General features: G+C 45.3%; 1 protein-coding gene across 2 annotated transcripts in view; it reads right to left on the bottom strand.

Annotated features, from left to right (window-relative positions):
• PEPD (peptidase D) overlaps positions 1 to 16,136 on the bottom strand; it is a 288,484-nt gene that overhangs the window by 58,663 nt on the left and 213,685 nt on the right. For both annotated transcript variants that reach the window (XM_060254148.1, XM_060254147.1), the window contains one exon: positions 7,392 to 7,460. In XM_060254148.1, coding sequence (XP_060110131.1) covers positions 7,392 to 7,460 — 69 coding nt within the window. The remainder of the gene's footprint in view (positions 1 to 7,391; positions 7,461 to 16,136) is intronic.

Here is a 16,136-nt window from a genome sequence, read left to right as displayed (position 1 = left end):
TGCCTTCTAGGCATTATAACCATTTAGAGGTTACTGGAGCCATTTCCCCCCCTTCCCCTCCGCTTAAAAGAAGTCTGACTGTTCTCAACATCTAGCACCACTGTTGAGAGCAACGAGCAAGCCAGTCTTCATCAGGCATATTGTTTCTGGAAAGAAAGAGAGCATGCACGTGTGCTATAAACTTTGTAAGGGTTTTTTTTTTTTGTCACACTTAGGGAGTCCCCCAAGTGCCCAGAATTTCCTGCCTTTCATCTGCAAAGCTTCATTTCTCCATCCTGGGACCATAAACTTTGCTATTAATATGAACAACTCAAGCGTAAGAGTGGTGGGGCACCAGGACAACATGCAGACAATTAAGTTAATAAGCAACTGCTCTCCAGAGAGAAATGCAAACTTTGCAAATATTAAAAATGCACATTTCGGTAGTCCCTGAATAGTCAGAAGGCTGAAAAGCTTTCCGCAAAGCTCCGGCACAAGACAGGTGGTAAGGACTGTGTCTCAACAGCTGTGCCTTTTTTTAAAAAGCACACCTGGAGGAAAGAGGATGAAACAGTGTGAGATGTCTGTGGAGGAGGAAGCAACTGCCAGACACAGATGTTTGGCTTTTCCAAGCCTTCATCCTCACTGTGTGCTAGCGGTAAAAGTGTTGTAGTGGCCACCATACCAGAACTGGGGACAGCCAAATTCAAATCCCCACTTTGCCATGAAAACTCAGCTGGGTGACTTCAGGCCAGCCACTCTCTCTCAGCCTAGCCTACCACAGAGGGTTGCCACAAGGACAAAATGGAGGAAGAGAGAACAACGTATGCTTGCAACCAACTTCAATGTTAACTCTGTCTCTATTAGGAAGGGGCAGAAACCTTATCACAAACCTAAATTTGTCTTGAAAAATGCCTGGTTAGCGAGCCAAGCAGATGATCTCATCTGCAGTGAACCTCCCACAACACTCCATGTGTCTTTTGGAGGTTCGTGCAATTTGTGGGAGGTTTGTGTCAGCAGACGCACTGGCGCGAATCGCTATAAAGAGCAATGGGGTGTGTGTGGGATGGACTTCTGCAGCCCTGAAAACAATAGTGGCCCTCCAAAGCTTGACAGGCAGCACTAGCCACCAGTAAGAGAACTCTTATTCTGCTCGGGGTGGCGGGCATGCACAGGGGCATTCTGGGAAGCTCCACTGAAGATGCCAAGCCAGGGATGCTGAGCCTAGGAGTAGAAGAATCACATTTCAATCCAAAGGAAGGTGATAGACGTCCCAACCGCTAGAATATATTTTTTACCCCTTTTGGAATGTATTTCATGCGCTCCACAGTCTGCACTGGCTGCCCATGGAGTACCGGATCTGCTTCAAGGTTTTAGTTTTAACATTTAAAGCCTTACGCGGCCTGAGGCCAACATACCTGTGGGACCGTCTTCTCAGGAGGTTGTTACGTTTGGCCGTCCCTGGCCCAAGAGATGCCCGCCTTGCCTCAACTAGGGCAAGGGCCTTTTCAGTCCTGGCCCTGACCTGGTGGAATCAGCTCTCTGAAGAGATCCGGCCCCTACCTGGCTTATTAGCCTTCCATAGGGCCTGTAAAATGGAGCTGTCCCACCAGGCTTTTAGTTGAGGCTGCGAGTGTCTATTCTTGATCTGGTTGGCCTCTCCTGCCGACACTGTCACCTGTGCTATAAGATGGAATAATATCTGCCATCTCTATGGGTTAACATCTTATCTATGGGCAATAGGTGAGGATATGGAAAATTTTCTGAGTGCTGTTGAGTTGTTTCTTCATAAAATGTTTTTATTGTAGTTTATTATTTTATCGTATCTTGTACTCTGCCCTGAGTCCTACGGGGAATGGGTGGAATAGAAATATACTAAAAATAAATAAATAAAATAAATTTCAGGAACAGGGACATTGCTTTGGGATTTATGCAAGCTGAAGACTAAGGTTACCCGAAACCGGATATTATCGCTCACCGGTACAGCTTTGCTTCTTTAAAGTGGTCAAGTCTAAAGTGGCCAGAGAAGAATATTGTTGGCTGAGCCACATTTTTGGACTGGCTTGATATTTATTTGTTAAGAGCAACCTGCTTTCGTACTATTTACTGCACTGTGTTACACTGCCTGCTGTATTACTTGTTAGTAGAATTTTCCTTGTTACAGTGGGCTTTGTTATTTTACATATTGTTCTCAATTACTGATGTCTAAAACTTTAAAGTGTTGTTAAGTATTCTAGTCTTTTGTTACCCTGAGGCTTTTCCTGTAATTTAAATCTTAAGTTCAGCATAATTCTCACAATGGAGTCCAGAAGAAAGTACTTGGGAGGGTGGGGGGGGGGGGGGAAGCAAGAGCACAATAAAATTTAGAGGTTCCGGAGTGCCGTTACTGTGAGCTCCTGCCCAAAATGAGGCCTGGCAACCATCAACTCCAGACTGGACTACTACAGTTTGCTCTATGTAGGGCTGTCCTTGAAAATGCTTCTGAAACCACATCTAGTTTAGAATGCACCTGCCAGGTTGCTGACTGGAACATCATGGCAAACTCATTACTCCAATTTTGCAACAGCAGCACTGGCTATCAATCAGTCTCCAGATCCAAATCAAGGTGTTGGTGTTTGGTCTGAGATCTTCGTACCTATGGGACCGCCTTTCTTATTACAACTTCCCATGCTCCCTGGCGGAGAGCCAGTTTGGTGTAGTGGTTAAGTGCGCGGACTCTTATCTGGGAGAACCGGGTTTGATTCCCCACTCCTCCACTTGCACCTGCTGAGATGGCCTTGGGTCAGCCATAGCTCTGGCAGAGGTTGTCCTTGAAAGGGCAGCTGCTGTGAGAGCCCTCTCAGCCCCACCCACCTCACAGGGTGTCTGTTGTGGGGGAGGAAGGTAAAGGAGGTTGTGAGCCGCTCTGAGACTCTTCGGAGTGGAGGGTGGGATATAAATCCAATATCTTCTTCTTCTTCAGTCATTATCTAGGGGCCTCTTACAGATGCCTGGCCCCAGGACGGCTCGGTTTGCTGTCACCAGGGGAAGGGCCTTCTCGGTTGTGGCTCCTACCCTGTGGAATGCATTCTTAGATGACAGCCATGCCCTGCTGGACTTGTTTAGTTTCTGCAGGGCATGCAAGGCTGAACTGTTTAGGTTGGCCTTTGGAGGCTAACCTAGGGGTCCCAATCCTCCCGCCCTGGCGGGGGAACCCCGGGATTGCACCCTCCTCCCCCGGTGTCCCAAAAAACGGAAGCGGGAGGGGGGGAGGGGGGAAACGGCGCAAAGGCCGCAAGTCCGGGGCCTTCATAGCAGCAAGTTGAAGAGAAGAGGCAGCAGCAGCGCACAGCGGCGTCGGCGGCGTCGGCCTGCTCTGTTCCCCCCTCCCCTCTGAGGTCAATCAGAGAAGGGGAGGGGGCAGGCCAGGCCAGGACTCAGGCTGCAAGAGCGAGCGGGCAGCAGCGCACAGGCCCCGAGCTGAGCTACAGGCTGCCTGTCTCTCCCTCCGTCCCACCAGGCCGCCGCCGCCATTGCCGCCGCCGCTGAGGCCCGAGCTACAGGCTGCCTGTCTCTCCCTCCGTCCCTCCAGTATGATTACTCCCTTCCCAGCACGCTGCATGATTTTTTGCTTCCCGTCCCTTTTCAGTCATCTGGCCGCTGCACCCGAGCTGAGCTACAGGCTGCCTGTCTCTCCCTCCGTCCCTCCAGTATGATTACTCCCTTCCCAGCACGCTGCATGATTTTTTTGCTTCCCGTCCCTTTTCAGTCATCTGGCCGCTGCACCCGAGCTGAGCTACAGGCTGCCTGTCTCTCCCTCCGTCCCTCCAGTATGATTACTCCCTTCCCAGCACGCTGCATGATTTTTTTGCTTCCCGTCCCTTTTCAGTCATCTGGCCGCTGCACCCGAGCTGAGCTACAGGCTGCCTGTCTCTCCCTCCGTCCCTCCAGTATGAACTACTCCCTCCCCAGCACGCTGCACGATTTTTTGCTTCCCGTCCCTTTTCAGTCATCTGTTTTGACCACCAGAAAGTTGGTTTCTTTGATTTCTTGACAAAGAAGCTCCCATCGTAACAAGCCATCGTCTTGTTTTTCATTAGAATGAGCTTTGTACAAAACAACGCAGGTAAGAGAAACGCATGATGCTGGCTGAAGGAGCTGGAATGCTGTATCGGGGATTTACACCGGTGGCAAACTTGCTGTTATGGACTTTAACCCAAGAGGGGAAGGAACTCTGTTAATTTCAGGCAGCTCTTAACGGTTCCCGAATTGGACTGTGCTTTTAATTTGGCGTGGACTTAGTTGACAGGGTTTTTAGACAGCTCTTTATAACAGAGATGATACTCCCCGCCCATTACTGTCAGTGCCTTTGATTTTAATCTGAGACGTTAGCTATAATTTATGAGGTGAGTTGAGCCTCTTGGCCAGGTTTTTAAGAAAAGTTACCGATTAAGCTGGAAAGTTGGAGAGGGAACAGTTTCAGAATCCATAAAACTAGACTTATTTAACTGGTGTCACAATATAAGAGCTGGAAGGGACCTTAAGGCTCATATAGTCCAACCCCCTGCACAAAACTAGACATTCACAACAACCTCCCCGCAACTCACCCAGTGACCCCTGCTGTATTCCCAGAAGGCAGAAAAACTCCAGGATTCCTGGGCCAATCTCACCTGGAGGGAAATTCCTTCCTCACTTGAAAGTGGTGACCAACATTACCCTGGGCACGTAAGAAAGGGCGACAAGGGCCAAGCACTGGCTTGTCCCTAGGGTTGCCAATCCCCAGGTGGGGGCAGGGGATCCCCCAGTTTGGAGACCCTCCCCCCACTTCAGGGTCGTCAGAAAGCGGGGGGTGGGGAGGGAAATGTCTGCTGGGAACTCTGTTATTCCCTAGGGAGATTTAGTCCCACAGAAAATCATGGAGAATTGATCTGTGGGTATTTGGGGCTCTGGGGGGCTGTTTTTTGGGGGGTAGAGGCACCAAATTTTCAGTATAGCATCTAGTGCCTCTCCCCAAAATACCCCCCAAGTTTCAAAAAGATTGGAACAGGGGGTCCAATTCTATGAGCTCCAAAAGAAGGTGCCCCTATCCTTCATTATTTCCTATGGAAGGAAGGAATTGAAAAGGTGTGCTGTCCCTTTAAATGTGATGGCCAGAACTCCCTTTGGAGTTCAATTATACTTGTCACAGCCTTGATCTTGGCTCCACCCCAAAGTCTCCTGGCTCCACCCCCAAAGTCCCCAGATATTTCTTGAATTGGACTTGGCAACCCTAGGCTAACCATATGTTTGGGCTGTTTTAATAATGGTATGGTGCTAGCCATACCTTTTAAAAATTTAACATTTTAATGTTAATATTTTATATTTGTTATTTGTTTTTATGATGTTTACCTTGTTGGTTTTAATGTTCTAAGTTGCAACCTTCAGGTGAGCGGCAACTTTAAAAATAGTCTTGGATTCCTAAACCTCATCCAGTGCCTACTCTGCCTCCTTCCTTTTGCTCCCTCCCCACTTTTCTGCTCTCAGCTTTGAATTTTCCATAACACTAATCCCAAATAGCTCCTTCTATCTCTAACAAATTTTCGTCAGCCAACTGGACAACTTCTCTTTTCCTTACAGAAGCTGCACCATGCCCTCATCCTTAAGTTCTGCTTTTCCAAATAGCTATGAATATTGGCTAAATGGAAAAATAAAGGCATCTTTTTTTTTTAAGAATATGTTACAAACCCACCCTGAAGTCTAAATCAATACTATGGAGAGGGGAAAAAAAACCCAGTGGGAACAGAGCCAGCTGTTTCAGAATGGAGGAGAGAACAAAAATACACAGAGTAAATTTCATTTATCCAAGCATCTCTCATCCAGACTCAATTCTCCCTCCCTTAATGCCCTGCATTTCTCTCTCCCTCTCTTTTTGGTAACAGGTCAACATTCTTTTCTCTGACTAGCCAGGAAGAAATTTCAGGAGGGCTGAGAGCTTTGAGAAGTAGTGGGGAACCGCTATATTAGCAGCGAAATGGAAGGTGTAACAAATAGGTTTACTGTAGGAAGAAAATCCTACAGCGAACGTCAAAATACCGTGAAGCAGAACAAACCACTTCAAGTGTGACTCGGAAAGAGCAGGCTTTGTCCAAAAAAAGAGGCTTCCTCACTCTTTTGCATGTGAAGCAGCATCCAAAGTCTAGAAAACGAGGCTGTTGGAAAGATTTGGAAGAGCAGGTTTGGGGATTCAGCTCACTTTTAGCACAGCTTTCTCCCCCTCTTCCACTCTCACTAAATGACACATTTTATAATCTTCTCAATCTGTGAATCTGCCCTAACAGCTCAGCCAGCTACCTGACTGTAAAATACCTTACTGTGATTCCTTTCATATGGACTTAAATTTCCTCAGTTTAATTTGGGGGAGTTTCAAACAAAAGGAAGAAAGTAGCATGGGCAAGTTTCCCACTGGGGTGGAAGAGACTTTCCTCTTCAGCAGCTATATACTTGCCAAAGCACAAGAATTATAAAAATAAAATTGATAAAATCCCCCCAAAGTAAAATTACTGGTCAAGCAGGAGCTAGGGGGAACCTGTATGTACACTTACCCTTTGTGGGGCAACTATGAAACCATAAATGAACCCAAACACCCCTCCCCCCCCCAAAAAAAATACAAAAACACCAGGGTGCAAAATGTTATCCTGTTATTGTTTGTTACATTCTGGAAAAACTGCAACAGAACAACTTTGTGCAATGACAGGGTAGTATAAAGAAGAACGACTGCCAAGAGCGGAAGTCCTCTTATTTGTATGACAGCATTCTGGGTTTGACCAAACAGGCTCCGTAGAAACAAAAAAAATCTAGGAAGATATTCTTTTAAAAACACTGAACAGAGAGAGAGAGAGAGAGAGAGAGAGCAATAACCACAACATCAGGAGCTGGCTTGCAAGTACTGTTTAGTGGGAGAGGCGACAGGCCACCTCTTCCAGCACTTGGTTTTGTATAATGGTTTCAAAATGCAGCAAGCAGAAAGAGTGAGGAATGAATCCTGGTCATCTTCACCCTGCGCTTCAGTGATACCCACTTCTCTTCTCCAAAGTCTCTGTTTCAGTTTGGAAAGGCCTCCATGTCAAGCACCTCAATGGATGACAATACACACACACACACATACACACACACTCCTCCCAAGGGGTCCTCATGTTCTTGCATGAAGACTGAAAGCATGCCTGTGTGAAGCCCGGAGTATGCAAAAGGACCACAAGTGTGTGACGGATCCTATGCGCAGCATGTTCATAAATGCCAGGTTCAGCTCTTACCCTCACGAGCTAAACTGAATCTTGTTTCACTTGATGGCTTGATCCGGGCCAATTACAGGCAGTTCGCTGAAAGCTTCCCAAACTCTGCTAGAAGCCTAATTCGAACAGCAGGCTGGTATTTCTTTCACCCAGAAGGAAGCTTACCTGCCACAGATGCACGTGTAGGAAATGTGCCGCATGCCCCCACGAGCGTAGCAATAATTCTGAAAAAGGCTGCAGCGGGGGGGAAAAAAGAAGAAGCCAGCAATTAATGGTTTTCACACGGCCAAACTCTGCAATGATCCCCCCTCCAGCCCCACTGAGACAACAGCATGTGAACACTTAACCTATTCTTCTGCTTCTTCTCTGTGGCCCAGCTCAGGGCATTAACCAAGAGACCCTTCCTTGGGCTGCTGGAAAATCAACTTGAAAGCAAGAGCTTCATGCTGAAAACTATAAAGGGACTCCCCGTCACCACCGCAAGTCCTTTCAGGTTTACTCATCCTCTGGAGCCCAATTCAGAGTTTACGGAGACTCAAAAAGCTGAACACAGCACCTAAAATTGTGGCTCCTGCCAACACATGCCTTGTTGGAAACTCACAAGTGGAATTAAGCACATAGGGCATAAATAGATCTCAAAAGAGGCAACTAGCTCTCTGTGACCTTCGATTCAAGGTCATCTCAAAAGCAATGCTTTTCAAAGGATTCTGCACACTTTGACAAGTCATCAAACTAATTAAATTGAGTGAACGGGGAGTGAGGGATGTGGCCCACTCTATAAGGCTCAACATCTTAACATGGGCAAGAACAGAATGAAAGCTTGCTGGGATTACAAATGGAAAAATTTCCAAAAGAAGATAGAACTCTAATTTGGTACTTGCTCTCAGCTGCTAGGACATTGTATGCGCAGTTGTGGAAGCAAGAAAAAATACCAGAGAAATGGGATTGGATTGTGAAAGTTTTATCATGGAGTGAGATGGACAAATTAACAAGAACTTTGACTATGATTTGGATGTGTTTAAAAAGGAGTGGAAGAAATTTAGAGGATATATAGAGAAAGAGTGGAATGTAAAAAGACATTGGACAATTTTTTAACATGAATATGAGAAAAGAAAGATATTGAACTTTGATTGGTTAACTGAACTTAAGTATATAACCTCGGCGGGAGTCTAGTAACGAACTTAAGTATATAACCTCGGCGGGAGTCTAGTAACGAACTTAAGTATATAACCTCGGCAGGAGTCTAGTAACGAACTTAAGCATATAACCTCGGCGGGAGTCTAGTAACGGAGGGAGGGGGGATTGGAAAATATCATATGGGTTAGAGATAGTAATGATATAGATATTGTTACCATATGTTATCAATAAAATTGCTTAAACATAAGAACAGAATGAAAGCTAAACCAACAGTTCTGTCAGCTCAGCTGTCCCACTACTGTTCCCTGAGTGAGCAACAAATAGCACTGAGTGAGGAGGCAGACAATTCTGCATATTCCCAGAGCTGTTCTGATACTGGGCAAAGTACGTGCATTGCAAATAACTGGAGGCTGCACATCTGTAAAAGACTGCTGCTGGATAGGAACTATGACAGGCAACCCCAACGTGGTGTGCCCTTGGGCTCCACAGTGCCCGTTATGTGTTTTCAGAAAGTAGGTGGAGCCAGGTTGGACTTTTACTCAGCACGGCTTTTGATTGGGTGTGCATTTGTTACTTCAACAGCAGCTGCTGCCACCGCAGCACAAGGACTTTCTCTTTGTGACTGAAAGCCAAGTTGGGTGTATGCAAGAAAATATTTTAAAACAATATGTTTATTTTAAAAGGCATCCTGTTAAAACGTAGCTTCTGCCTGGAATGTTAAACGTGTGTGGCCTCATTCCCTGACATTTTGCGGCTGACTCTACCTCTTACGGTGGCTATTTTGTGGCTCCTCCCACCTGTATCAGAATTCCAAAGGTGCCCAGAAGTTCAAAAAGCTTCGAGGACCCAAAGCCTATGATGTTGCTATAGGGACAAGGAACACAGCATTCACCAATTTTTTAAAAGCTCTTCTACAATATGGAAATGGACCTCTCCCTCAGCTTTGCTTCTCCTCTCCACTATGTTTCTTTACAGAAGAAAGGCTAACCCAGTGCCTCTGAAGCCCATTCACTAATACCATTTGCATTTTATTTTATGCAGCTCTTTCAGCTCTCTCATCCATAATCACAGATATGTGCATTACCCAGCCTTTTTGTATGAAAAGGGAGGAGCCACAGTATACTGATAGTAATAAATACTGCCTATTCCAGATGGAGTCTGCTTCAGGCTGAAGGACCTCATTACAAGTACCAGGGTCCTTTTTTTTTTTTTTTTGGTTCTTCCTTGTTTAAGACATGGATTGAAGCAGTAACAAAAAATTCTTTCCCTTCACTTATGGTTCAGAAGCTCTCCTGTTCTCTGCACTCAGATGATCAAGCCACAGTCACCATTTGCCGTAAATCGTCCCAGCTAGACTACTGGAACACATGCTATATGGGGCCGCCCTTGAAGACATCTCAGATATTCCAGCAACATACCGCAGCAAATTCAGTTATGTGTATTAGATGTTACAAAACAATCCTACTGGTACCAAAAGCAACTGCACTGTAATTATGAAGGTTTGCTTCAAGATGCTGGTTCTTATCTTAAAAACCCTTCATGATAAAGAAGCCACATACCTAATGCCCTCTCTTGCATCTCCCTATATGCAAGCTGAGATTTCCCCACCAATGCCTCTTTATTTGGTTCTTCAATCAGGGCAGTTTGTACATCCCCTCCAAGCAGCAGAGCATTCTTGGCAGCCTGTTTTGAAACAGCATGCCGGAAGGTGCATGAAAAGCTCCATGTCTAATGTATTTTGGAAGGCCTGCAGATGCTGTTTCGTGATTTAATGTCGACTGATTCCTATGGGACAGAGATATTTTGTAATCTTGCAGGGAAATTTCTGTTTCTAAAATAGGTTGGTTCGTAATTACATATATACATAAGCCACCTTGAACAGAAACTGGTAATTTTTCTTAAACCAATAATCCTCCCCCCTTTAAAAAAAGGGGTCACTATGAATATTTCTGCACTGGCAAACAGGGAGAGGCAAACATTAGGGTAAACTTGCTGAACATTAGGGGCGGCCAAACTTGCTGAACATAAGAGCCACATAGAATAAACATCAGATGTGTGAGAACTGCAAGACATGAATATCAGATGTTTGAGGGAGGGAAGGCAGGCAGGCAAGCAAATAGATGTGAGAGAGAGGTAGAAAGAAAGCAACTTTCAATGCATTTCCCAAGCTGCTAGCTGGCTCGTCTTGGAAAAGTGATTTATAAAAGAGATAAATGTCTTCTTCAAGCTGGCTGATGGGGGTGGTGGGGGCTTCAAGAGCCACACAATATGTGTGAAAGAGCCACATGCGGCTCCCGAGCCAGTTTGGCCACCCCTGCATTAGGGTTTTCAGAAAGTTGGAGGATAGCAAGAAAAGAATAATTTACTAACTGGTATGTCTCATAAATAGTTATCTGAAGTTTTGGTCTCATTATTTCAGAAACCTGAAAGAACTTCGTGACTACAGGCAACAGGGGGACAGCAGACAGGTGTGGGCTCTGCGGGAAGGCAGGTATATTTAAGACCTGTCTGCTTGTCTGCAGGCAATGTTAATCTTGCACAGTGGTGGAAGCCCCCTGCAGGGGGAGCTCTTCAGCCTCCCGAAAGGGCTCTGGCTCCCTCCCCCCCTTGCTTGATGGATGTTCTCTCATCAGGCAAGGGCAGATGTACCCACACTACAATTAATACAGGATTAAGTGCTTTAAGAGCCAAGCACATATTATAGCCCCTTTCACTCTTTGTGAAATATGCTCTAATTACGATCCAATTCCCTTTAATACTAAAAGGATTGGGGGGAGGTAAGGGAGGGAGAATCTCATTTGTAGTAATATTAAAATCATTTCATTAACATGGAGTTATAATGGAACCCATTCAGATTTTAGAGACATTCGCAAGCGTGCTGCTGCTGCTCCGATTCAAGTTATTAGATGGACACTCAAAGTATCCACCTTGCACACAGATACACAAATTTACTCAACTATAAGAAGACAGAAGGATGGACCATGTATTATGGACACATTTACAAGTGACTGGATCATCTTTCCTTAAAGTTTTCAAGGAATGCACACTTCTCTGAAAAACTTTATAGAGACTGGATGTCCAAGGTGGAGCACAGATCCCGGGGTGGCCCATTATGATCCCTTCAAACTCTAGAACAGCCCTCCCCCTTTTGAGCCTGAGGGCACATTTGGAATTCTGACATGGCATGGTGGGCAAAACAACAAAATGGCTGCCACAGTAGGTGGAGCCAGCCACAAAATGGTTGCCACAGCTTAACTTCAGTAACATAGTGCTGATCTTTGCACTGTGGTAGCAGCTGTTGCCAAAACAACATTTTAAAAAAATCTGTACTGCCAATCAAATCTCCAGTAGTTCATCAGAAATCTTGCTCAGCAAAAGTCCTACCTGGCCCTGCCCATTTTCTAAAAAACCACTTGGTGGGAATCAGAAAAGGTGTTGGTGGGAGCCATGGCACCCCTGGGCACTAAGGTGGGGACACCTGCACTAGAACTGCACCCACGAAGACCAAGGCCAGAGGTACAGAGACATGTAGCCATGTTGCCAGAAATAAATCAATCTCCCAGGTACTAAAGCATTGCAACAGGAATTAAAGTCGCATAGACATCCATCAGCAAGAAGACAGAACAGCAGGAACTATGAGCTACAAGAGGGATAAAAATATCCAATAATTCAGAAACATTGTTCTCTCTTTGCCCAGCAACGAAAGTGGCTATGCTTCAGACATGTCCCTTTACTTGAGAAACAAATTTTCATTATAGCTGAGAACCAATGAATACTGAGATGATTGTGACAGCAGTTAACACTCCAACCGCACTGCTAATTTCTGGAACAAGCCAAGTGCTCCCTCCGACTAAAGTTATCATTAGTGTCTTGAACGTGGTGGGCTCCATGAAACAGACTTTCAAATCAAGATAATTAGAATCCATTTGTAGAAACCCTGTGAATTCATCACCAGATTGGATTAAGACACTATTCAACTTGCAACACACAGGGTGGGATCTAAGACTAGTCCTTGAATTCCCTGCCATGTTGTGGGTCAAAACTCCATTGGAAATGAAGGATGATGCTGAAAAAGCAATTATGATATGTCATTGGAGAATCTGCTGCTCAAAAGAAAACACTGGCAACCCCATACAGAATATCCAGGTCCCTGGGCATACCCCAAGTTGCTCTCTGGATCCCAGTTGGAAACTGGGAGAGACGGGGATGCAGGGAATAAATTCTTATGACCAGGGGTGGAATTCTAGCAGGAGCTCCTTTGCATATTAGGCCACACACCCCTGATGTAGCCAATCCTCCAAGAGCTTACAAAAAAGAGCCTTGTAAACTCTTGGAGGATTGGCTACATCAGGGGTGTGTGGCCTAATATGCAAAGGAGTTTCTACTAGAATTCCACCCCTGCTTATGACCATAAGATTTATATTATTTTAATGGGAAATAAGGAGTGGAGGTGGTAGCTAATGTATGTCCTTGCTTCGAAGACCTACCAAAAATCTAAGAGGTGATCCCAGCTAGCAGTCTGTCCTAAACACCTCACTTGAAATCTCAGCAAAGCACAGGGAAGCCATGCATACCAAGTACCCTGCCAAATTAGTCTCTTTGCAAGCATTTAGACTGATAGAGTAACACTCAAAAATATGAGACAGCGCGATGTTACAGCGCCTCATCTTACTGTTCTAAGTAACCAGAAATCAATTAAGATGAAGGGCAACCAGTAACACTAGGATATCTAATGACCTGAATACTAATTATTTTTGCCAGACCTTTCGTGTTTACATGGCCAACCGTGAAAATGTACTGACTGAACACATGTTTCCATAACAGGATAATATGAAAAGGAGAGACCTCTTTGCTCAGCAGGGCTTGCGGGTACTTGCACACAGCTCCATAACTTAAGGCAGCTAATACATTCTTGATTTCCTAACCACATTTCTCTTTCGGAGCTAATTATAGATATGCTACGTCTGTACTAATATTAACGCAAACCACTGTTTGCAACCAGGATTAGGAGCTAGCTTGCAACCCCTGGTGACACTTAACCATGGTTAGTGTTAGCCCTGGTGAAGACATGTTGTTGTGTCATATGCACAAGCTCACATTATGGCCCCAACTTCCTAATCATAGTAGGTGATTAATAATGCGGTTATCAAAAGTATAAATAATATGGGTTGGATCCAGGCTAAGTTTTCTGCCAATGGATGTATATTTTTCTGACAATTCCCCCTTCCCTGATTTGCCCCCATGCTATTCTGGAGAATTTCCTGCCCCCACCCCCCCAGGAGCAGCATTTCAGGAAGATCAAAGTGCCACAGTGGTGTTTGGGCGGGGGGGGGGGGGGATTCTGTTCAGCTAATGGAAGTGCCATGCATTAGCAGAAAACTTAGATCTCACCCTCTGAGCCAGAAATTACAGCTACATTTAGATTTAGGCATGGAATGGGGACATCTGAACCTTGCCACCAATATTTTTTTTTCCCCTTTTCTTCCAAAAACATACAAATTGTACACACTGACACAAACAAAAAGCTTAATTGGAAAATAGACACTATCAGGAAAAAAAAATGAAAGGCAGTTCTGTGGGTTCATAAATCACAAGGAAAGTAACACACATTTCTCCCTGACGTACATCACACATGATTTACAGAGAGTGAAGCCAATTGCAACTTTCAGTTTAAGAGCAAGGGGAGTCAGTCAGGTGAAGCATAATTAGCATTTTAATTGTATAATTGGGAATAGTAAATCATCTTTCCTATTCCAAGCTGCAAGCGAGGTCAACCCGCCAGCCACAAATACTTTCATCTCTTTTGACTGGCAGGCCGACCCTTCCAATTAGTCCTCTTCCGAAAGCTCAGTGCAGTTATTCCCTTTCGAATTAGACAGTTTAGTTAGCAAAGCAGGTACACTGACTACGGTTGCAGTGGGCGCTACAACTGTCAGAAGGAGTGGGTCTTGAGACATAGAGAGGACCCCAGCCATTGGCAGGCAAATATTAGTGTGTGCAGGGAGGGGAGGGGACCCTGCATGCTCTCAAAATTTAAAGAGAAAGGGGTTATGGATTTCACATGCACACTATCCAGAGAAGGGGTCCCCAACTTCGTTGAGCCTGTGGGTAAATGTGGAATTCTTGACATGGCATGGTGGGCACAGCAACAAAGTGGCTGCTACATGAGGCGGAGCCAGCCACAAAATGACTGCCACAGCTTACCTTCAGTAACGCAATGCAGAACCTTGTGCTGTGGTGCTAGATGTTGCCAAAGCAACATTTCTTTAAAAATCTGCGCAACCAATTGAATCTTATTTATTTTAGACAATTTATAGTCCACCCTTTCCCAAGGAAGGGCTCAGGGCGGATCACAACATTCTAAAAACAGTTAAAACCAAAAGGATGTGAATAATTTGACAGCTCATAACAAAATTATAAATGGCAGCTCAATTGGTCACATATTATATGAACTGAAAATAGAAAATAAAATAAATTTCTATTACAGCAGAGGTGGATCACCACATAGGGCCAGTCGGTGGAGTAGAACACCCGCAGCCTCAACCAAAGGCCTGGCGGAATAGCTCCGTTTTACAGGCCCTGCGGAAAGATTACAATTCTGTGAGGGCCTGGATCTCTAAGGGGAGCTGATTTCACTAGGCTGGGCCAAGGTTAAAAAAGTCCTGGCCCTGGTTGAGGCAAGACAGATGTCCTTCAGGCCAGCGACAGTCAGCAGATGTGTGGTGGATCGTAGTGCTCTCTGGGGCACATAAGAACATAAGAGAAGCCATGTTGGATCAGGCCACTTGCCCATCCAGTCCACCACTCTGTGTCACACAGTGGCCAAAAAATTTATATACATATATATACACACTGTGGCTAATAGCCACTGATGGACCTCTGCTCCATATTTTTATCCAACCCCCTCTTGAAGCTGGCTATGCTTGTAGCTGCCACCACCTCCTGCGGCAGTGAATTCCACATGTAAATCACCCTTTGGGTGAAGAAGTACTTCCTTTTATCCATTTTAACCCGACTGCTCAGCAATTTCATTGAATGCCCATGAGTTCTTATATTGTGAGAAAGGGAGAAAAGTACTTCTTTCTCTACTTTCTCCATCCCATGCATAATCTTGTAAACCTCTATCATGTCACCCCACAGTCGACGTTTCTCCAAGCTAAAGAGCCCCAAGGGTTTCAACCTTTCTTCATAGGGAAAGTGTTCCAACCCTTTAATCATTCAAGTTGCCGTTTTCTGGACTTTTTCCAGAGGGGTAGAGGCAGTCCCGTAGATATGTCTGTCCCAGGCCATGTAAGGTTTTAAAAGCCAAAACTAAAACCTTGATTCGGTACTCAACTGGTAGCCAGTGCAGTTGACGCAGCATCGGCCGGATGTGTGCCCAGAATCTCCAGCAGTCCATCAGAAGTCTCCTGGGCAAAAGCCTTACTTGGCTCCACCTACTTTCTAAAAACACTTGGCAGGTGCCAGAAAAGGTGTTGTCAGGCACACTGGGGCCCTTGGTCCAAGTTATAACAGAGAATTCTGACTGAACAAAGAGGTATCCAGAATTTGGTGGTGGCTAGCAGCAAGACTGAAAGGAAGCCAGCACTCTGCTGCTTACCCTCCTTCCTCCCAGGAATTAAGGGGGGAGAACATGTTTTGGGCACATCCTCCAGGCCCAACTCTCCCCTTCAAGTTGCACAGGACTTCTCCTTCTTGGCAATTTAAATGGTCAGGGGGTGGAGTGAAACTGGCCTCATGGAAAGCACTTCTCTCAGCCTTTGTCCAAGGTCA

This window comes from Heteronotia binoei, chromosome 14 (genome assembly GCF_032191835.1).
Source record: "Heteronotia binoei isolate CCM8104 ecotype False Entrance Well chromosome 14, APGP_CSIRO_Hbin_v1, whole genome shotgun sequence".
NCBI classification, from domain to species: domain Eukaryota; kingdom Metazoa; phylum Chordata; class Lepidosauria; order Squamata; family Gekkonidae; genus Heteronotia; species Heteronotia binoei.
This window is presented reverse-complemented; position numbering and strand designations above follow the sequence as displayed.